The sequence below is a fragment of the Triturus cristatus genome, chromosome 3_2 (genome assembly GCF_964204655.1).
Source record: "Triturus cristatus chromosome 3_2, aTriCri1.1, whole genome shotgun sequence".
NCBI classification, from domain to species: Eukaryota; Metazoa; Chordata; class Amphibia; order Caudata; family Salamandridae; genus Triturus; species Triturus cristatus.
The window spans coordinates 880917549-880940884 of NC_140584.1; the positions used below are offsets into that span (position 1 = coordinate 880917549).

At 45.7% G+C, this 23336-nt stretch overlaps 1 protein-coding gene across 2 annotated transcripts in view; it reads left to right on the forward strand.

Moving 5' to 3' along the window:
* The window catches only part of SPECC1 (sperm antigen with calponin homology and coiled-coil domains 1), a 1265733-nt gene that overhangs the window by 1101355 nt on the left and 141042 nt on the right, over nucleotides 1-23336 (forward strand). For both annotated transcript variants that reach the window (XM_085649254.1, XM_085649255.1), the window contains 2 exons: nucleotides 6237-6353; nucleotides 20812-20871. In XM_085649254.1, the coding sequence (XP_085505380.1) occupies nucleotides 6237-6353; nucleotides 20812-20871 (177 nt within the window). The remainder of the gene's footprint in view (nucleotides 1-6236; nucleotides 6354-20811; nucleotides 20872-23336) is intronic.

Here is a 23336-nt window from a genome sequence, read left to right on the forward strand (position 1 = left end):
CCTGGAGCGGTTTGATTAATGGAATCTCACTGTACTTAGAAATTGGGCGATATATAGACTGGTTCACATATGAAATCGTCCCAAACTCTGCAAACTGAATTCGATCTTCACAAAACTCAATTCTTCAGATGCCTAAAACTGCACTATGCACTGACGGTGTATCAGTCGGTATTGACTCCTTTGCCAGAATACAACCCTCTAGAGTCCAAAGTCATCCGGGCTTAGGGAGGTAATTCACAACTCTACAAGTCCATACCCATTAATGCACCAGAAAGCTTTACTACACTTTGAGAGAGATGGGAAGGATTGGTAGGCCTACTGGATGATTGACAAGAGGAATGCGAAGATGGCCCCTCAAAAACTAGTTATCCCTTCCTGTCTGCACCTTAGACAGATAAACTATATGCAACTGCCCTATTTTACTTCTGGGTGTTTATGGAGGACACTCCCCTCACCCATTTGATGCTGATGAATGTCACTTTGGTTTGGAATTGCCCTGTTATAGGGTGATACTCATCTGATATCTTCTATACTCGTTCCAGAATACTACAGCGTCCTGTTGACTGTTCTCCCCGTATTGCATTATTGTGTATTTTGGAAGATGTGGGTCGCTGTAGAGGGGAACATACCCTCATTGGTATCAGTACAGCAATTGCCAAGTGAGTCATTGCCCAACATCGGAGATGCCCCTAAGCCTTTGCCCTGTCGAGTGGCATGCAGCTATAGACTGGTCTGCCAAATTAGAAGAGCCTATTTATTAAGCGAGCAGCTCCCCACGTAAACACCACAAGATTTGAGGAAATAGTGTTCCTCCTACAATCTGACCAAAGGTTGATAAGAATTATTAGTGTACAATGAATTCTACAATTATCAATGTGCTGTTTGGTTTGTTTTGTTCTCTGATCAATTAAATCAATATAATTTGTTTATTAAAATGTTTCCACCATGATGAAGGGGCTACTGTACAAAGGGATCACAGTATACACCATTAAGCTATGAATGCCCACAATATGCCAAAAATTATTGCCATTGTGCCATGGCCAGCATTTTATTAGCGGGGGTACAATTGTCTATGAATTCCTGCAATATGCCAATCATTACCATTGTTAGGGCCCGTCATTTTATGATGGCGGGCACTGTCATGGCTTGGGTGCCTATAATCAATCAATCAGTCAATCATTTGTAGAGCGCACTAATCACCAGTGAGGGTCTCAAGGCGCTGGGGGGGGGTTGGGGGGATGCAGCTACTGCTCGAACAGCCAGGTCTTGAGAAGTCTCCTGAAGTTCAGCAGGTCCTGGGTCTGTCGCAGATGGGTGGGGAGGGTGTTCCATGTCTTGGCGGCGAGGTAGGAAAAAGATCTGCTACCGGTGGTTGTCTTGTGGATGCGTGGATCGGTGGCGAGGGCGAGGTCAGCGGAGCGAAGCTGGCAGTTCAGAGTGTAGAAGGTATACTATGCAACGCAGCAGCCAAGGGGTCTGGTGATGAGCATTGGGCCTGCCACTCTGGTGATCTCAATGGGTCAGAAACCACAGGTGGAGATAGACAGGTGAACTTGCAAAGAAGAAAAGGATAATGCAAGATTGAAAGGCAACTATAGCCAGATTCTGAGTTTCAGTTTATCTACAACTGGAGCGCAGTTACCATCACCTTGTCGATAAGTCTCTTAGGTCCTTAATATCAGCACACTCTTACAATTAAGAGGTACATATTTCTAACTCTGTGGCACTGGTACTTTCAGGCTGTTTTCAGAAAGTTAAATTTTCACTGTTAAACACCCACTTCATCTTACCAGTGAGTTCAATCATAAACGCTCATCTGTACAATCTTTATATTTGGTTGGTTGGTGTGCAGAAATTTGGTGCATTTATATTTCAAGAGATGCGGTGTGACTTAACATTGAGCAGATGTGATGGGGACTCCTAAATATAATGCTTAAATGTGAGCTGTGTTTTAGGAGGAAAAGGGTACCCCAATAGGGGTGATACGTTGTAGAGAGGAACAATGGCTCTAGTTGGCCTAAAAAGGTCTAGGGAGAATTGACCCTGTAAAGGGCAATGAGGTCAGTAGAGGTATAAGAACTTAATTCTCATAAGAATTAAGAATTAAGTTCTTATACCTCTACTGACCTCATTGCCCTTTACAGGGTCAATTCTCCCTGGACCTTTTTAGGCCAACTAGAACCATTGTTCCTCTCTACAACAATAAATGTGAGCTGGCCACACATTTACCACAAAGCCATCTTTATTGACGGGACCGGTGAAGCTGGAAATATGACAAGCGTCGGTCTGACACCATATTCACACCCTTTGTAAATCACTGAAAAGCGCTACAGGAATTAGTGTAGTAATACGATATTAAGGAATTTGCCTGAAAGTCCACCATATGCAGTCAAGCAGAGACCAAACTTCTGGAGATAAATACTGTAAGAGGCTGTCAACTACTCGAATTAAAAACATATCCTTTACACCCAACAATTTTCATATGCGAGAGGCGGCATGAGACACGGGTAATTGCCGCTAATTCATGCTCGACTCCTGAACAATTAGTTTCTTGAGACAGGTGTGTCTCACCAGGGTCTAAAGCATGGTTTGAGAAGTAGAAAGGCTGCGCCATTGTCTCCGAGAAAGAGATGAAGCCTGTAATTTTACAAGTCTAACCCGGTGTTGAATTCAGTAAACGGGGAACGCAGCGCAGGGCATTTTACAGCCCTGTGAAGGTTAGCTAAAACAGTGTCTTACCACCGAGATCTGATAGATCTTAGAGGACGCATGTGAGCCGCAGAAAACAGTGCGGGTGGGTGGGCCAGGGCGCCATCTCAGTATATCCCACCCACGCACAGTCCGCTGGTTCTGCAGTCAGCTCCTGGGCCGACAGGCATCTGCTTAGCAACAGCCAATCGGGTTCAGCCTTCAGTTGTAGTGCAGCAGGCTGTGGCATCTGCACAAGACACATTGGTGGCACATTAGAATCATAACATACTCCCTGGTGTTATTGAAATCTGTACGTAAATTGGAGTCAGTTACATTAGAGCTGTAAGGGGCTGGATGGCAAGCCCATCATATTGAGCGTCCTACTTTCGTTGCTTCCTCTGTCACACATGCACCAGTCCTAGGACACTAGGAAGCGATTCCAGGCTCACTTAGATGCAAGTCTGCTCAGCAGTGCCAGCCCCCTTCCTCGTCCCATTCCTAACAAAGGGAGATCTACCTCCAGAGAGCAGACCTCCACTGCAAAAGCATTTTTTGCTCACAATAAATTCCTGAATTTTACTCCTGTCCATAAAGAGCTAGTTTACCAGCGACATCTTCTATTTCGTTTTGTGCCCTTTGTTTTTGCGTGTGGGTTCGAAGGTTCACCAGTCGTCTTCTACCAGTCAGTGTATATCTTGTCTACTGTGCTTGCCTCCTTGACTCATTGGTCTCACTCATGTGTCTTGGTCATGATCTGCTGTGGTTGGGAGTGCCAGTCTGGTGGTGTGGAAGCATTCTGGCCTTAATTTGGAGGTGCCATCGTTTTGATGTGTATTTCTGTGACTGTCTATCTTTGTTTCCTGGCTCTGCTCTGGATGGCTTGAGGGTTTTGCACAGTGTCTGCGTTACAGCACATAGTGGCATATCCCTGTTCAGGTGTAACATCGTTCGTTGAGATTTGTTGATTTCTTTCTGTGTTCTGTAGCACTAACTTGTGTCAAGGGCATCAGTGCCAGGGCCGGGGTTTAGCTCTGATGGCGCCCGGTGCAACAATCTTTCTGAGCGCCTTTCCCACAATGACCATTTCCTCCACACATACCCCTCACTGCCACCTTCAATGATGCCCCTCATACCTACTTAGCCCCTCTTTCACATTTATTTATTCTATAGCACTACTTGTTCCCATGTAAATTTTCGAGGTACTTTGAATTATAAACGCATTACACAGGGACAATAAGTTGTTCGAGTGTGTAATTCAATTTATAGGAAATGTTACCTGAGCCAATGAGGGCTACAAGGTGTAGGAGTCATAAGTCATCCCTACTGGTAAGCATTCTGCGTTGACAGTGCTTGGTTTGGAGAAACGAAGGGGCAGATTTACAAAGTTTTCATGCAGTGTAGTAACTGTGCTTTGACAAAGTTTAACACTTTGCCATTTTATATGTGAGCTGTATGGTGCAGCACATATGCAAAGGTGGAAAGGTATGGAGAAAATACATATTTTCTCTAACTTTACAACTGCCTCAAAGGGACGGAATATTTTAATGCAATACTTTTCTGCCAAAGTAAGTAGATAGGAATTAGCGTCAATATCCAAGGGTAGGTGCATAGGAATATTCATGTGCCCATGCACCTACCACAAATGGGAACATTCACGTACCCATGTACTTCCCATGAATGGGGAACATTCATGTAACACCCATGGTGTACCTACTTTACGCCAAGTAGTGCATACTGCTACTTTCTGTACTTTAGGGCTACAATCCAATGCTGTTCAGTATTTATGCTGGAAATGAATCCCCATACAGCACTTTGCACCAGGTTTGCTTCACATTTGTGATTCAAAGAAGGCACAAAGTGGTAGTAAATCTGCCCAATAAATTCAGGATTTGAAACTTAACACAATGATTGGGGTGTCGTACTAATTCAAGTGCATTACTACCTAAAGTAACTCTTTCTAACATTCTTAGAATGACGAAATATTGAGGGGGAAAAAAACAATAAGGTTCTGAGCCTATGCTTGCAATTTGCATGCAGAACTTTGATGGTACTTCATAGCTCAATGTTCTATAGTAGAAATAGCAGGATTGTAATATATGAACTCCAATTAACAAAATGGCCTTTGTGACAAAAGAAGCAACTCACGGAGCTATCTACATAAAATACAAAATCTGTGAAATGCATGTTACAGTTGTGCCTTGCAGCCAGAAAGAACATTCACCCTCAATGCTACTTTATCATGAGTCAAAGCTTTCACTAGACAAATCGCCGATCTCTCCATCAAGTGCATTACTCCACCAGAGTTATCATACAGGTATGATTGTTTTTTTAAAAAATACCGGGCATAGGAAGCTCTCTGCAGACCGCTCTTATCTCGCCTCAGCCTTTCATGCAAAGGATGCCATCTCAAGCTTGGCACTCGGTTCTGCAGCACCAGTCGGACCATCCTAAAGCAGGCACTGATGAGAGCACTGCAGACGAGAACCAGACATTAGACAAATTTGCGCCCCTGGAAATTAAGAAGTTTGCCGGGAATCACCGAACTTTGAACCGAGACCAAGAGTTGAAGCTCTGGAGATGAATGTGTGCTGCTTTGGTGTATCCGTACTGAGTATGGGACGGAACTAGGAGGGGACTGAGGAGGTATTGGCCAGATTACCTGCTGGTAATCGTCATGTTTATGCAGAGGGTGCCTGTCTTGAGGATGTGGACCCTCCTCACTCCTTAAGTGCTGGGACAAAGAAGGGAGCATGGGAGTAATGTAGGTATTCTTAAGTAATCTAGCCATTAACAATTGGACCTACTATCTTTACATTTTCATGGAGAATATCCATTTTAATACAACAATACATTTGTACACACTTTTTGCTCTGAGAAATATGCATGTGCGGATACTGGAAGGCTCTACGGGCACAACGCTGCTAATGGGCACTTGAGTGAACTCGTGGGCACATGGTCAGTAGTTTATATAATGAGGGTGTAAATACTTACACGATAACTGATAGAAGGGCGATTACCCGCATAAAAGCTGATGGTGTCATTGTCTCTCGTAAAAGAGATTACCGGGGAATTACTTCTTGTTAAAAAGCTTAAGAGGTTACAGGCGAGTGCCACAGAGATCTCTCTTCCACAACATTTCTTTTAAGAATACAAAAAGTATTTAAGCACCAACAATTACATTGCAGTCTTTATCACCTTTCTTGATTATATACAAACATACATTTTGTTTTTGAGAAATACAAATAGAAATAGAAAATGTTAACAGAATGAAACAAAGCGGGAAAACAGAGATGAAATATTAAAGCAACGAACTGCCTTAAAATCAGCCACTCTTGTGACAATTCTGTGTCACCTGTCAATATAAGGTGGTGCGTTTTCCAAAAAGATTCATGTTTGCTGACTTTGTAGACTGGTTTTAAGCCCAGACTTATGGATAGGGTAATTTGGATAGTACGTTTTTTAGGGTTAGAAGCCATAGATAATCACAACATGCGATCCACACAGCTCTTGATTCCATGTATCCCCTTTGTCTCCTGTATTTGCAGAATATCGACATTACCAACTTCAGCAGCAGCTGGAGCGATGGCCTCGCCTTCTGTGCCATCCTTCACACCTACCTGCCGGCACACATCCCATACCAAGATCTCAACAGCCAGGATAAGGTGCGTTGTCCATGTCGTCGACTGGAACATTAGATTTGCTCTACTTGTTTTTCTGTTAGAACCCTGAGGGGATCCCTGCATTTCATCAAGTTTGACACCCGATTCTCCAAAGGAGTCGCAGCCTGCAAGGTATAAAGACCTTAATCATATTACTGCTAGGAGTAAATCTCATCTGCTTTGCTGACGTCCCTTCTGACCTACTGAGTCTTGCCAGCAGCAGCAAGCTGATCTATATGTAAGGCAATGTGTTTGTTGATATAGGACATCAAAACACTGCAAGTAACACTTAAAATGTACGTAATTAATACAAAGAAAATCTTTGTTTAACGTAGGATTTGAGATGAGACTGTTCAAGGAATTCCAATGTATTTTGCACATGGAACTTACGTGTTGCTTGATTTGTATGGGGCAGGTATGAGGTCAATGTTGGAGTTCTGTTAGCAGGTCACCCCTCCCAGGCTGTTTCATTTGTTTACTCCATTCCTCACTCCCATTGAAGAGTTAAATTATTTGACCTTCTGAGCCAGTGCCACCTAGCTATTCATTTATCCTTTCATGTTTTCACTCTCCAATCATTTCACTCTTTCATACATTCATCTTTTCATCTCACCATCCGTTGTTTCACCCATCCACTCACCCTTTCCCTTTTCCATCCTTCTATTTGTTCTTTCAACATTTCATCCATCTATTGGCCATTCCTGCCACACATCAATTGAATCATCCACCCTTTCACTTTGTACTCTATTCATCTCTTCACCCTTGTTTCCATCCATACATCCACTTATCTATCCATCTGCCAATCCAACCTTTCATCCAATCTTCAAGTCCATACTTTCATCAACTGCCACTTCATATGAAGATGTCTTACCATCATCCTACATTAAAGCTCTTTCTGGAGAAGTTTTCTTACCCCTGTTTACCATAGTGAATGCATCCCTCAAGCAAGGTCTTCCCAGAAGCTCTCAAGGCAGATCAGATCCTCCCACTCCTTAAGAAACCTACACTAGACCACAATAACCTCGCCAACTACCGGCCCATCCCTCACCTACCATTCATCGACAAGGTCATTAAAAGCAGTCTAAGTTCAACTTCAAGACCACATCAATGCTAACAATCTCCTGCATGACTACCAGTCTGACTTCGGATCACTGTGCATTTCAGAAACCGTTGCCTTCCACATTACAGAGGATGCCCTTGTTACAACAGATGTTGATGACCCTTGCTTTCTGACATCGTTGGACCTCTCAGTTGTCTTCAACACAGTTGACCATCCCACCCAAATACGCACCGTTGAGCCTTGAATGGTATTTACTGGGTAATGTCCTTCACTGGTTTTCCTCCTACTTTTCCAACCAACATCAGTCTGTTCACAAGGGCACGTCCAGGCCACGAACAATCCCTATCACCTGTGGATGCCCCCAGGGCTCCATACTGTCTCCTGTCATCGACAGCCTATACATGGAGCTGCTTGGGGATCTACTATGATAATGATACACAATACTCTACTTGAAAGTCTCCTCTGCTTCAGACATCCTTCCCTTCAAACACTGCTTTCACATCATCCATACCTGGATGTCCAGCACGTGTCTGAAGCTCACCCCAACCTAGACAGAATTCCTTTTATTTGTAAAGAACAGTAGACAAGATATAGTATAAACCTGGCTTAATGTCACTGAACCTTGGCAGCTTCCGACCTCATCTTTCAGTGAATGCCAAATCACTTAGATTCACTCTTGACACCAACCTCACTCTCACTCTGCCATAAAAACAAGACGGCCTGGTAAGCAGCGCCTGGTAGCAACTCTCCTTTGTAAAGAAAGAGATGGTGGTAATGACCTTCTTCAAGCCCTCCGAGACTCTACACTGGTGCTCCTTAGGGGCACCTTACATGCTTCTGCGTACCTCATCCAAGGCCTGAAGAAATATGATCGCATCACCCGTACCATGGCTCACCTTGCTGGCCAGCACCATCTTCAAAACCAGCTGCATCATTCACAAAGCTATCATGACCAGCACCCCTGCTTATCTTACCAACAAGCTCACCGTTTCTGGTGAATCTCGGCACATCCGCAGCAAGGACACCAATCAGGCAGCAGACTAAGAAGTGTAAAAAAGAAAAACAAGGCAACAGGACTTTTCAATCTCTGCACTCCACATGATAGGGCCTTGCTTTCCCTCTTTTTATCAATTTCTTACATACTCCCTACAAAATGACAAAACATCATGCCAAACAAAAAACTATCAGAAAAAGAACTTGGCCATGAAATTACACATAAAGTATAGGGGAAACTCTATGATAGGGTTCACACATTTGCATCAGATGTGTGACAACTTGAAGCACAGTGCAAGATCTTTACCTATTGGCAGAGAAATCCAGGTGTCATGCTGTTGGGAAGACCATATTCATCTCAGAAATCATGCAAATCACTCAGGGGCAAACATCTTAAACTTTGAAAAACATGAGTCTAGTGTTGTTTGCGAATGGCAAAAGGCCAAAGGGAAATCCAACACAACAAAGTGGGTGATTTGCACTAAAGGGAAAGTAGGAAAAGAGTGAATCCCTAGTAAGTCTAAAAGGAATTCATTGATTCTGCAGATCAAAGTAGATCATAGTAGTCAGGCTTGAAACATCATCCATTGTACCAGAGGAGTTGTGGCCTAGCAAGGCAAGACGCTGATGCAAGCTAGTGTGGTGTTGCTGCGCTAGGGTTTAGAATGTGCAGTACACCTTTGTGAGGTAAGATGGAATGAGGAGTTGAGGGTTCTGGGGGTTGCAGTTGAAGGAAAGGCAGGGACGTGGAGGATGCTGTCTCTGTGCTGCCCTGCCATGACGCAGAGTTGTCAATAAAGGAAGTTGAACACTTAGAGATGTTTACTTTCACCACAGTGAGTTAACTCCCAGTACTAATCCTATCAGTTCACATTGAGGCACCTGGACCTTGCCGGGCCACAGTTTCGCAGAAAAAAATAAGCTAAAGGCTAGGAATCAGCCTTGACTACTGTAATGGAAGATATCCAGTAGACACGTCAGGTAAAGTAGAAGTCCTTTATTTGAAGAACAGAGGAAGGTACAAGAGCGGACTCTTCCAGGCAGGAGCTAAACAGTAACTGCCTTGGAATAGAATCCACAGTTAAGAACAAACTTAGAACGGACAAGTAAGTACATTCCATTAGAAGCATGACATGTTATAAGCATTCTACAGAAGACTAGAAATATAACCTGAGTAACATGTACTACACATCATCTTCCCTTCCAAAGGCAAAAAAGTGAGGAAGAGAAGAGAAGAAAAAAAAAAGAGAAAGAAGAAACCCAGGAAAGATTAAGCAACAAAATCTTTGAGATACACTGGTGGCCTACGGCACCTGAGAGGGCGAGAGTGACCTGGCCCATCCGGACTAGGGCTTGAGGCATCCACAATGGAAGGTTCAGGCATGAGGGAGTCACCCCCACCAAAAGCCACATACGGCAACCTAGAGGGAGAGTCTTTCTCATGATTCTGAGCCAAAACATAGCCACTGTTACACAAAGAACTGACTGGTTGATCTAGTTTAGAGTTTCCAACATTTCTTTGGTGTAGGGCAACTTGTCTGAAATTCCAACACTCTCCCTTGTTTAGAATGACACAATGATTAAGAGCTTTTTTAACAGTAAAAGGAACTTTTTTTAAAACCTTTATTTAGCACTGTGTACAAGACAAATACGGGCCTACAACCATCCGGCCGGCCTCGACACTTCTGATGCTTGATAGCAAAGTACACGTCCACTCGGTGGCACGGCAGCACCTAAAAGCATACAACCTATGTTGCAAAATCCACGTGCACTGAGTGGCAGGAGACAGTAAGGTTAATTTTAAAAAGTTTTAAAGTTAAGGAGATACAGAGCTAGAACGGATCAGTGCACAGAACAGACGAACATACAATAAATGGGTAACACCCAACAGGAGAGTCAACTAACAGTGAACATATCTAAAATGGCGGCACGAAACTATAATACCAGGATATAGATACGCAGCGAAGTGTGCCTCCCAGCCGCTACCCTCCTAACACCATTCCCCCCCACTGACCCTAGAAAAAGACGTAGGAAAAGGACAGAGGAAAGAAAAAGAAGGCCCATAGTAACAAAAAACGTATCGAAGAAGACCCCCCACCCTACACGCATGCCGAGGCTATGGCCTACCCCCCCCCTAGCTACGTGTCTGTCGCCCCATAGGAACCCGAAATATAGAATTAAGGAAAGAAGAAAGGAAAAAAGACCATAAAGCGGGGAGGAGCCCACCACACTGCCGAACTCCCGGACTCCCGCGCCGCTCATACATCCTGCGCCATGTACAGTACAGTATCAAAAGACCCACGTAAACCCGGTGGTCCCGATTCAATAACACCCAGCACTTCAGCACTTCACAAGTCCTCCCCCCGGCAGAAGAAGGAAACAGGAGGCGAAATCGCAGCGACATGTAACAAAAACTGGTCCTTAAAGACTACTCATCCAAAATTACAAAACGTGTATCAGTCCAGGGCCCCGTATGCCGATCCAACCAAAGCGACAACCGGCATGCCATCACCCCTGTCCGGACCGGCAGATATGATTCAGGCCCGTCCATTGCTGCGAGTCACCTTCAGCCAGGACAAAGAGACAAGATGGCCGCTCTCGAGGAAAGGGGACAATGAAGACGTATCGTACCACAGGGTCCCAAACGCAGCAGTAACATGCCACAGAGGCTCGAACGATAGGTGCTTTCAGGGTAACATCTGGCAAGGGAAGCGAAAGGCTAGGTCTCAGCAGGTAGTTCGTAGGCAGAGTCACAACGTTCAAAGTGAAGGGTGTCCCTGCAACTGTATCCGCGTCGATGGGTTGACGCGTTACATTGTAGCCAGGAGGACTCCGCACCACCGGCCCCCCACTCTGCGACATTGGTTCACCTCCAGGAGAAAACAGGGGCGGCGGGGGGTCCTCCGGCCGGGAACGTCCCGTTGCAACCAGTGCCTCATCGATTCTCCGGGTCAGCGCCCGGCAAGTACTCTGCATTGCCACTTTTAACGCCACAAGGGCGGCCAATACATCCCCACAGGTCGGGTCCCTCTGTACCAAGCATCGGTCCGCACTATCCCGCTGTTCCTCCGATGCGGCAATCAGCTCCGGGGCACATGGGCGCGCAGACACCGCGAGTCCAGGGTCAGCCAGCGTCTCAGCAAGAAGAGCAGACGCCATTGTCATCTCCACTGCGGGCAATTAGTGACGGGACAAAATTGACTATGATCCGAGGATGTAGACACCGGAAAAGCGTCGTGCTCCACTCGGGAGCTGCACCGGGCGAGAGCGCCCCACGGCCACCGCGAGAACCGGCCGTTCGCCGCAGGAAGACGCTACAAAATGGAGTCCGCTCGCTTGTCTTCAGGGTGGCGGAGGAGAGCTAGCATTAGGGGGCTCCGACGTCGTCCACACCACTGCCGGCGCTCGGGGGAGTCTGACCCGGACGTAAGGGTCTGACTCCAGTCGCACGGCCAGCATTTCCTCCCCCGCGATCACCCGCAGTATTCCAGCTCAGCACCCCGTCCACATCCCTCGGCGTCCAGCGGCGGCCATCTACGCAGGGACCCGTGGGAGCGCCGGAGGTCGTAGTAGACACCGAGTCAGCCACCAAACCCGCCGATAAAGGTGTCAGGAGAACGCCAGTCACTTCAATGCCGGTAATCCGCGGCGGCTGGGCGGCGCAGGTCAGGAGGATTAATCAGGATTAACAAAAGAAGCCGGACGGTCCACGGAGCCGGGAGCTCAGGCGTCCGATCCGTCGGCCATCTTGGCTCCTCCCCTCCACCCTGCCACTCTTGATCTTGACTTGATCACCCACCTTGAAGCGACAGGGAAAATTAGTTTTCTCCTGAAGAATGTGCCACCCCCCTTAAAGGGTGACTAACTGTTTCATCCAAGGAGGAACAAGCTTTGAGCCCGGGATCCTGCCCCTCATGAGTTCGAGTCACCGTCAGCAAGAGGAGTGCCCCGGTAGGCCCAAAGCATTTCATTGACCATTTTGCATACTACAGACCCATTGGCAGATGCCATTTGGATGATCCCTTTGACCGCTTTGTTAGCCCTCTCACACAGACGGTTACCTTGAGGATTATAGAGAGAGGTGCAGTGGTGAGAGACCCTTCAATCCTTCACGAAAGCCTGCATCTCTTTTGAGACTAGCTGAGTGCCATTGTCTGTAATGTTGACAGAGGGAATGCCCTCATCTCTAAATCATCTGTCCAAGAACTTAATGGTACTCTCGGTAGTGACATCATTTGAAAATTCAACAACCAACCACTTTGAAAATACATCGACTACTACAATGCCAAATCTGTCTTTCTCATGCAGTTCGCCCATTGGGCCTATGAAGTCTAGACAAATGCTGTGCCAGGGTAAGCCTGGATTATGAATGTGAGCAGCGATATTGGACTTGCTGCCCACTTTAAGTCGCTTTTCACCTTCTTTACATACTGTGTAATTTTCAATCCACTCCACAACTTGTGCATCAAGGCCAGGCCACCAGAAATGATTCTTAAGACGTCATTGAGTAAGGGTCTGACTGAGATGACCTTCGTGGGCTAAGCTAAGAGTTTCCTCCTGATGCCAAACGGGGAACAAATTTCTCTCCTTTAAGAAGGACATTATTGCTGTGAAAAGAAAGTTCATCAATGACTTTAACATAGGTTTGGACAGAGACAGGAAGACAACTTTCACTCTAGGAACCAGACTTTACTAATTTGGTTACTTCTTGTGGAGTGTGATCGCTCATCATTTCACGCTCCCAGTCACTGGCATCAAAGACACCCTCGCCCACAAAGACGGCGACTTGTATAGAGGCTACAGCAATTTAATTACCATGTTCAGAGGCGGAAGTATCAAGGACAGTCCGCCAATCAAGAGACGTTCTAGAGAGACAGTCAGCCTGGACATTCCTCCACCCTTGAATGTATTCTACCTGGTACTGAAACTCTTGGGGTTTGGAGGCAAGTTTGGAAAGTCTAGCAGACCCTTTTCTGGTACCCCCGGTAGACAGTACTTTGACATGGGGTTTGTGGTCCGTTCTCAAGAGAAATTTGGTACCCCATAAATATCTGCGAAAGTATTCCACTGCCCAATATGCAGCCAGTGCTTCTCTTTCAATGACCGAATAGTTCTTTTCGGCATCGGTTAGGGCTCTGGAGGCAAAGGCTATGGTACATTCTAACCCTTTTTTAGGTTGTGATAGTATGGTACCCAAGCCTGTAGCACTGGCATCTACAGTCAAAATGGATTTTTGTTGACGTCAAATGGAGTCAGGACATTGGTGTCGCAAATCTCTCTCTTGATGAGATTAAAACACTTTTGATGTTGTGTGTCCCAAGAGAAACCCACACCCCTCTTAAGTAGAGAACGCATATAAGCAGTTTTGTCTGAGAAATGTTTTACACACTTAGAGCAACACTCTATGAGACCCATAAAAGAACGCAATTGGTCTTTATCAGTGGGGGGTGGGGCCTGATTACTGCCATTGCATAAGTCTCTTTTGGGTTTAATTCCAGAAGCATCAATAGTGTAACCCAGGTAGTCAATCTGATCAACTAGGAACTTGCACTTTTCTTTACGAAGGGTTAGGCCTGCTTCAACTAATCTGTCTAAGACAATTTTGAGTGTGGTGTTGTGTTGTTCTACCGAATGACCATAAACAAAAATGTAATCTTGAAAATATATAGTATTTCCCACTCCCTTGAAAATATTGGTAACCATAAGTTGGAAAACGCTGGCAGCTGAGTTAAGGCCGAAAGGGAGGCGTGTGAACTGGTAGGTGCCCTCTAGGGTGATGAAAGCAGTGAGGGGCTTGGAATCTTTGTGTAAGTTAATTTGGTGGTACGCTCTTCTGAGATCGAGTTTTGAGCAAGCTCTGGCGCCCTTCAAAGTGGTGACTAATTCTGTGATGTTAGGAAGGGGAAATGTGTCGGCAACAACGCATTGGTTAAGGAATCTAAGATCGACACAGAATCTGAGCTTTCCGTCGGCTTTTTTGGTGATAACGGGAGAAATCCATGGGGAGGCTTCTACTGCCTCGATAACTCCTGCTGTGAGCATTTCTTTGATAAGAGCCTTCATCTCCTCCTTGACTACTATGGACACTCGCCTGACTGTATGCTGGATGGGAACTGCGTCTTTCTTAATGAGATTGTGATGGACATAACCCTTGAGCTGGCCAAGCTCTTCTCTGAAGACACTGCTGGCTTCCCTGAGAATTTTGTCTAAACCCTCTTCCTCAATGACCATGACTTGCATGGGTGCCCTGGGGTTGACGATGATATGTAAGTCGTATTGGTGCACCCACCCAAGTATGGCTGGACCATGTTCAGCAACATACAACTTACCATGAATGTCTCTATGGGAAAATGAGATATGGGCTGCAAAATACCCCAGAATGTCTATTGATTCTCCTTGATACCCTCCAGGGGAGATGTCTTTGGGAAGAAGTTGTCTTGAACCCTATTCTTCGTAGAAAATACATTTTGGGAGGATCGTGAATTTTGAGCCCCTATCCACCATCAGGCATACCTCTTGACCATCAATGAGAAACATGGCTTTAGGTCTGTTTTTTCTCTTATCCTCTTCTCAAGAGGTTTGTTCAGATTCAATGACTAAAATCTTGTTTTCTTCATCATCTTCTACAGTATTGTGTATGCTGGCCACGGTTGCACGAAATTTGCTTCTAAAGACTCGGGCATAATGTCCCATGCGACCACATTTTAAGCACTCTTGTTTAGAAGCAATACAAAACTTAGAGTCTGAGGAGTGCGCTGTACTTCCACATCTATTGCACGTTTTGACACTGGTAGACTGGTAGACCGTGGGGTCAACATCGCAAGGATCAAATTCTTGTAACTCTCGGGTGGAGATTTCATTCACATCGTTATTGTGAGTTCTCCTTTCAAGTTCCTTCATGCAGCCTTCTGACTGTTCTACAACTTTAGCCAATTCTTTTGCTGTCTTTAAATTGGGATTTTTTGCTGCCCAGAGTCGTTCCTGAATCTTTTTATTATTGCACTGGACGATGAGTTGATCTCTAATCAGCTCGTCAAACATAGTACCAAACTTGCACTTGATTGACATTTCCCTAAGCATGGAAATAAAATCATCGATGGGCTCTCCTGATTTTTATTGTTGAGTGTAGAACTTGAATCTGTTCATGACTAGGTTTTCCTCTTTAGCGTACCTTACTTCAAGTCTGCAGATGGCCTCTTCGTATTTGACCGTTTGCCTGGAGTGCTTGAGGGAGGTATCGAAATACGTGTTGTCCCTCCTTTCCTGATGTGCTTAAAAGGAGAGCTTTTTTCCTTTTCGCTGAAAAGTCTTGGCCATCCAGGTAGTTTTCAAACATAAGGATCCAATCCTCCCAGAGGATGCTTGGTTGCCCAGATTGTTCTAAAAAATTGGATGGAAGAACAACGGAAACCTGGGAAAAGCCAATAGTGCTAAAGGCAGGAAGAGAATGTCAATATTGTGAAATAATAAATATCAGGCAGACTGTTTAAAAAGTCAAGGTACGATATACATGGCATGTCCTCCAATGAAAAATGGTGTGGTCGTTTAAAGAATAACAAAAATGAGGCGTGTATATCGAAGAGAACAAGCTTACTTGTGTAGAGCGATATACAGGCGTGTATATCGCCGAGGGTGGCTATAGGGCGAGATGAAACTGGCAGAGTGATATATGGGCGTGTATATCGCCGAGAGTGAGCACAGAGCATTGATATTGGCAGAGCGATATACGGGCGTGTATATCGCAGAGGCAAAGTAAGGTAACAAACTTTAAAATACATGCATGACATAAATGCAACACACAGTGGTCGTGTGTGTTGCCGCGAAACTACCTCTTTCCACCAGTGGCTGCAAACAAGCAGCGTCAGCGATGTACACAGCTTTCCGGCATCGCGTTGGTTGCCCTGGTAACGAAGTCCGTAGAAGAAGATGGCTGCCGTCGTGAGGACGTAGACGTGAGGACGCTTGCGTCGTGCGTGTAGAGAAAGATGCACTGACGATTTTTGAGGGTAGGCAGGTTGGAGTATGTCACAGGAGAGGCATCGTCTCATTGCTAGGGCACAGTTCGTGGAAACTAGGGCTGAGTTGCTAAGGAGACACGTAAGCAGTCATGGTTTAACCAATGCGTCATCGAAGAGCCGGACTCTTTCGTAAATTCGGCGTGCTGGGGAAGGCTAAAAATGCTGTAACAATTGTCCACTCTTGTCTTTGAAACCGGATGGTTGGCTCTGCTCTGGACTCTTGACTCGGTATAGTGCTGGTCTGCTTAGAGCACACAAATACGTGAAGGCGAGTGGCTGCTTTGCACGCGTGGTTGAGCCGAGATCGTCGCCAAGTTATAATGGAAGATATTCAGTAGACATGTCAGGTAAAGTAGAAGTCCTTTATTTGAAGAACCGAGGAAGGTTCAAGAGCGGACTCTTCCAGGCAGGAGCTAAACAGTGACTGCCTTGGAATAGGATCCACAGTTAAGAGCAAACTTAGAACGGACACGTAAGTACATTCTATTAGAAACATGACATGTTATAAGCATTTTACAGAAGACTAGAACTATAACCTGAGTAACATGTACTACAACCACCTTCACTTTCCACATATTAGTTGCAGTAGCCAGGGAGAAAACGAGCCAGAAGGAGGTGCCGAGTGGGTCAGCCCAGGATGGCAGCTGCAAGCTAACACCGTGGCTCAGCAGTGATGGAGGCGGCTCTGTGGGGAAGAGCTGGGCTGCCGTTCGTGGTTGGAGCGATCACTGGACTCCTTAATAGAGTGCCCAAGGAGGTGCTGTTTTTCAGACTAGCAGTGGTGAGGGGCAGGCTTTCCCACCATCCTACCTGCCTATGGCAGAGCCCACGGAAGATAACAGGGGGGGCATCCACGAGACAATGGACTGAAGGAGCCACCGTACAGAGCAATAAAACCAGAGGAGGACTTAGCGAGGAAAGTGGATGCAGATGGCTATAGATCTTGGAGTCAGAGTTTACATAGAGAAGAGACGCGGAGGCTCTGGAAACCTATAATTGCTCTTGTTTTTGATGAGCTGATGTTATTATACTCTGGGTTGCCTAAAATGATGGGTTGTACTATTATAGTCCTTCTCCTCTTTCCTTCGTCCAGGGTTTGTGATTTACACCTCTGAACAGAAGTGTATGTGTCTGGGAGCAGATCATAAAAATAGGTAAAGAAAAGACTTTGGTTTAAGTATTGGTGAGAATGGCAGTGGAAAGCTTTTCCTTCTAGGCAAGATTGACAGAACCATACTGAAACCTGACTTGTAGCTAACAGTGGACATGTTGAACTGCCTTGTTCCCTCTGTTTTGTTATCTAAAAGGACTTTTCTTCCAAGAGTAAGCTCTGAGCATTGTGGCCATCTGGCTTTACTTGCTTTTGCCCCGGACACCCTCTTCCTATCTTCCTTCCCAAAAGTGCAACCTGCTGCAAGAAAATGGCCCTGCTCCAGGTCTGCCTATAATCATGTGATCCTCTTCAAATGTATCAAAAAGAGAGGTTTTGTCTGACTTCACTGTAGTAGCCAATACAGCGCATCATGATAGTCCTTTTGTCCGAAAGAGGGTTAGGTTTTCATGAGGCAGGCATTGCACAACTCCGCATAAGTCCTGAGCGTTTCGATGGAGGACACTGACCATTAGCGGTGTGGTGTGTCTTGGAGAAAAATAGTGACATGTGTATGCAGCTGTACTTCAGGGCTCAGGGAGGCTGATCATCGTTTTTAATATTAAATCCACTTATACTGTTCCTCTAATTTTCTTTAGTTCAAGTGCAGAGACCTTTAATTATTAATCCGGAGCTGCCGGAAGGCGTTTACCCTGAGCAGCTGAAAAGCTTCATAAAAATTAAATCTAATATGCGTCCCTGGGGGAGAAATTAGGAGAGGTGCAATTTTGAACGAATCTAATATGTCCATTAAGTCTGTAGCAGTGTACAAGTTGTTCAGTCACCGCAAATTATTCATGCCATTAAGTGTTCCAAAACTACTCGTAAAATCTACATAACATATTCAAGATGGGAAGTTCCCAGAGGTATGGAGGACACAACAAATTCAGGTACCAGGAAGTTTTCTAACAGCGTCAAACAATTCTTGTTGAATGGGGTCTTTGTGGTCACCCTTCATCCTCCACTGAATGGGGCATATTTTGAGGTAATAGTATGAGGAAGGACTATATATTCGGGCACATTTTGGCTGCTGTTTCTGGCTTTCATTACCATCCAATCATATAGAGGACAACCTTTCTGAACATGTTCTCAAATGATAATTATGAGATCCCCTCATGATACCATCAAAACAACATTGTTGTTGCGTTCTATGCACACACAAAGCGAACATAGTTGTTTTCATGGAAGCCCACTGGAGGAGGCTGTGACAGCAGAGTGACTAAGGATGAATGAAGCAGAAACAAAGATCCTCATGGTGGACGGGGCAGGATTTTATGTGTTTAGTTTTCACTGCCTTTCCTGTCTAGGAAATCTCTTGTCACTTCACAGAAAGTGAGATGTCTGGGGACTACATTTGACTGTGATCTGTCTTTAAGCCTTCAAATCAGTACAGTAGCCAAGCGTGGGAACTGTCTGAGCTCTGGAATTCATTCCACCCTGATATGCCTCGCAGTTGTGTGTGATTTCGTGGAAATAACATTACTAAGAAACCATTTCACCGTACCTATTTAAACAACATTTTCCAGAGGAATGGCATTTACCATTTCATAGAAATCAATGCAGACAATGCCTTTATTTAAAAATTACTTTTTGCGTGGTTATGTTTTGTAAGGTATGAATGCCGTTCATCATGATAAAGAGTTGTTTCTGTTGAGGTTTTGTAAGGTTTACCTAGATATTGATTAACCTTGTGTATATAAATATTTATCTTATAAATTGTTTGTCTTCAAATACGTTCTATTAATTTTTTTGTAGTTCCTTAAAATTGTCTTCCCTCAACATAGGTTTTTCATGAGTTAGTTGCCTCTAATGTGTTTTTTTATTTTTTGTTTTCCATTAATTCACCTACTTCAAAGCTATTCATTAGTTGTAGTTTATGAGGGATGAGTGATGGGGTGGCTGGATTATTGTAACACTGTTCACATAGAGCACCGACCATAGACCAACTACTACAGATGCAAGATTAGGTTTCCAAACCTTATCTAAATCTTCAGAACCGCAATCATGTGAAAGACTGAAAGTGGGCTTCAAAACACTCCACCGTCTCCGGGTTGAAGCAAGAGAGGAACATAAAGCTCTGCTCCATCCACAAGGCATACTGGAACAAATGCACAGGCTACTTGCAAAATCTGGCTCGACAGTATAGCCCTGCCTGGAATCTACAGTTGTCCAGCTCACATATGCTCCACCAGCGGGCCTACTGATGGCATAAACATGAACGCAGATCACTGTGCTCACAGTGTTTGGGACTCCTTGAACCATGTTCTAAAAGCAGGACATGACCACCTCCATTCCAGACTCCAACTCCTGAAGACTGAGCTCCTTAGGTTGGCATCTTGCTTAAGACCTACGTTGATGGGCAGGGACTGAGGAATGCAAGAGCCAGGGTTCACATCTCAAATGCATGTCGTACTTATTAGCTTGGAACATTTCTACCGTTCTTTCAAGCTGAGAAAGAGGACAAGACTTGACCTCAGGAGACAGAATGACAACAGCACATGACAAAAAGAAAGGAGTCAGTGGCTGACCTGAAGAGAGAGCGTGAGGAAGAAAGAAGGAGACTGAGCTTCATAGAGCGAGAAAATAAGGGTAGACCATGAATGAGAAGGAACCTTTCAAAGAGTTCATCTAAGACTTTTCACACAGGGAGAAACCAGAGTGGGACCACAAGTGAGGAGTTTAAGCCAAATCATGAAGTAGGCCAAAAGGCCAAATAGCCTCCTTCATGCTTTCTGACTGTGGAAGAGACCTCCTGATTTGAAAGTCAGGGTATGTGTCTCCAGCCACTGCCTATCACATTACCCCCTCTCTCACATTCCCATATCAATGGGTTTCACTAGGCAAAGCATGGAGCTGGATGCAGCATTTGGTTGGCGTGGACGCTGCGGGGGCTGTTGGGAAAGTAAATAATGACATCATTGGTTTTAGTGGGTCGAAGACTGGGGGAAAGGAAAGCGCATGTGTGATGCAGGACATTGGGATGATAGAGGGAGAGAAATGTAAAGGAACATTTAGGTAAAGAGGTAATTGTGGGAGCTGATAAGAAGTGGAATTATAATTGGTGAAATGTCTCACGGTGATGGATCAAACCCAGATCTGTTGACTGGGTGTGAGTGTTTGATTGGTTCTGATGCTCCGTCCATCACCACCCCCTTTTGTACCACCCCCCCTTTTGTACACACCTCTTTGGGATGTCGGCACCTTCGGAAATTTTTAAAGGCACTTACTGTTTTCTTACAGAGGAGGAATCTTCTGCTGGCGTTCCAGGCTGCTGAAAGTGTGGGCATCAAACCCAGCCTGGTGAGTACTCAATGAGTGGGTAAAGAATGGGTAAAATCATTGTTTTTTTTACGAGGAATGACCCGGTATGTTCATGAAGCAGCATGAACTGCTTATATAGCGCTTCCCCACTGGTTTCAAAGCACGTTCACACTGTGGGCACCTGGCAAAGCACAGACCTAAATGAGGGATGTCCTTGATGAAGGACCAGGCAGGAATGGGTTTCCAATCGGAGATCGATAGCATCTCCGTGTGGACCAATAGGATTGCGAGGGAGTTACAACGAAAGAAGCCCTCCCCAAAAGTGTGTTTGAGCGGACCCTGTGATGCGTTTTTTCAGAATGAGGCAAAGGAAAGAGGTCATTTAAAAGTGATTCAAATGTTTCCAAAATTACCTCCCCAAGGAAAAGAGAGCACGTCGACATGTTTAAGGGGACAGCATTGGCATGGACATTGTTCCTGTCTGCCATCTAACCTTGTTTATTACCCCCCTATTTGTAGACGTCGCATCTACTGTGATGCATGCAGGCACGCACAAATGTAGCTTATTAGATATATAAATACATTAGCTAAAGCTGTTTTGAAGCCTTTATTATGTTTTTCAATCCGTGGCAAGACAGTGTTGGAAGATTATTAATTTACATATTTTGGCTTCTAGCTTTGAAAAAGTAAATTAGCTCTTAGTAGCTATAGAAATGCTTATTATCACAGTAGACAATGCCATCACAATGCGTAAAAAATAAAAAGACGAACAAACAATTCCACCGAATCAAATTAACAAATAAAGGAGAAAAAAAGTGCAGATGAAAGTTGACAAACAAATCTAAAGTTATGGTGAATTTAAAAGGAATTCCTCATAGAGGACGAATTTAAATAGCTTAAAGTGGCATATAAAGCATGCAAAGCAGCCGAATGAATGCGGGCACGTTGTCATTTTAGGCACAGAGATGCTCTGGTGAAATGCAGCACTCTACCTTACTCATATGACAGCACTCTGCCAAAGCCTGTCAGCAAAACACATCTAGGCAGAGCCAGAAGGCGACAATAGCATTTACCGTTGTATTCAAAGTATCGCAGCTTCAGGATGAGTAAAATACCACCGAGGTCACGGTGGGATGGAGCAAAAGCAGCTAGTGACCACACCGTCATCCGCTTCAGTCAACACGCATACACAGACGTCACCCAAAGATTACACTGACACTTTATTTGTGGGTGAAGAACTGCTGCAGGTTTATTTCATACAACACAGTATGATAATAAAATTGGGTTATCTTACGGGCGATCCAGGGCAGGCAGCCCCTTGCTGCTCCGCCCGCCTGGTGAGCCAGCACACACGGTGGGTCGATGCCCCGCAGTGTGGCACATAATTATTTACAGATCATCCACTGGGTCACGTGATCTGTCTCCTACTCCCGCCCCTTCCGACAGGGGCGGAGCGTGTTGTGGCACACCCCCGGTTGGTCAGGCCCCCCAACCGCCCGAAGGACTAACGGGGCGCCGTCGCGGTCTTCCCAGAACCCCCTTCGGCTCCTGGACCTTGGCTCGGGCACCCTTACTGTGCCGGACAGGGGTACCCTTACTGTACCGCCTGTCGCAGAGGTACCCTTACTGTACCCGTCTGCATCCAGATCGCCCTGTAACTCCGCCTGCAACGCAAAAAAGAAAACATTAAAACATTCCAATAACGCGCTGTGCCTGACACGTGGGGTAAGTGGAAAGGGTGGGATAACGCGTGTCCAGGCTGGAGCGGCGTGCAGGGAACAGAGGAGGAACTGGGCGAGAGGGCCTTCTAAGTAGGGGGGCAAGCCGCGCCCCCCGCCCCCAACGGCCCGCCTCCAGCTCCACACTATTGGGGGTCATAACCCTAGTGGGCGTAGCCTCGCGCACGAGGCAGCAAGGGGGAAGGCTCCGACGGGCGGCCACTAGAGTGCTGCCCTGCTGATGTCCCACTGCTTGGGACGCGGGCAGCGGCATAGTGACCACACCGTCATCCGCTTCAGTCAACACGCATACACAGACGTCACCCAAAGATTACACTGACATTTTATTTGTGGGTGAAGAACTGCTGCAGGTTTATTTCATACAACACAGTATGATAATAAAATTGGGTTATCTTACGGGCGATCCAGGGCAGGCAGCCCCTTGCTGCTCCGCCCGCCTGGTGAGCCAGCACACACGGTGGGTCGATGCCCGGCAGTGTGGCACATAATTATTTACAGATCATCCACTGGGTCACGTGATCTGTCTCCTACTCCCGCCCCTTCCGACAGGGGCGGAGCGTGTTGTGGCACACCCCCGGTTGGTCAGGCCCCCCAACCGCCCGAAGGACTAACGGGGCGCCATCGCGGTCTTCCCAGAACCCCCTTCGGCTCCTGGACCTTGGCTCGGGCACCCTTACTGTGCCGGACAGGGGTACCCTTACTGTACCGCCTGTCGCAGAGGTACCCTTACTGTACCCGTCTGCATCCAGATCGCCCTGTAACTCC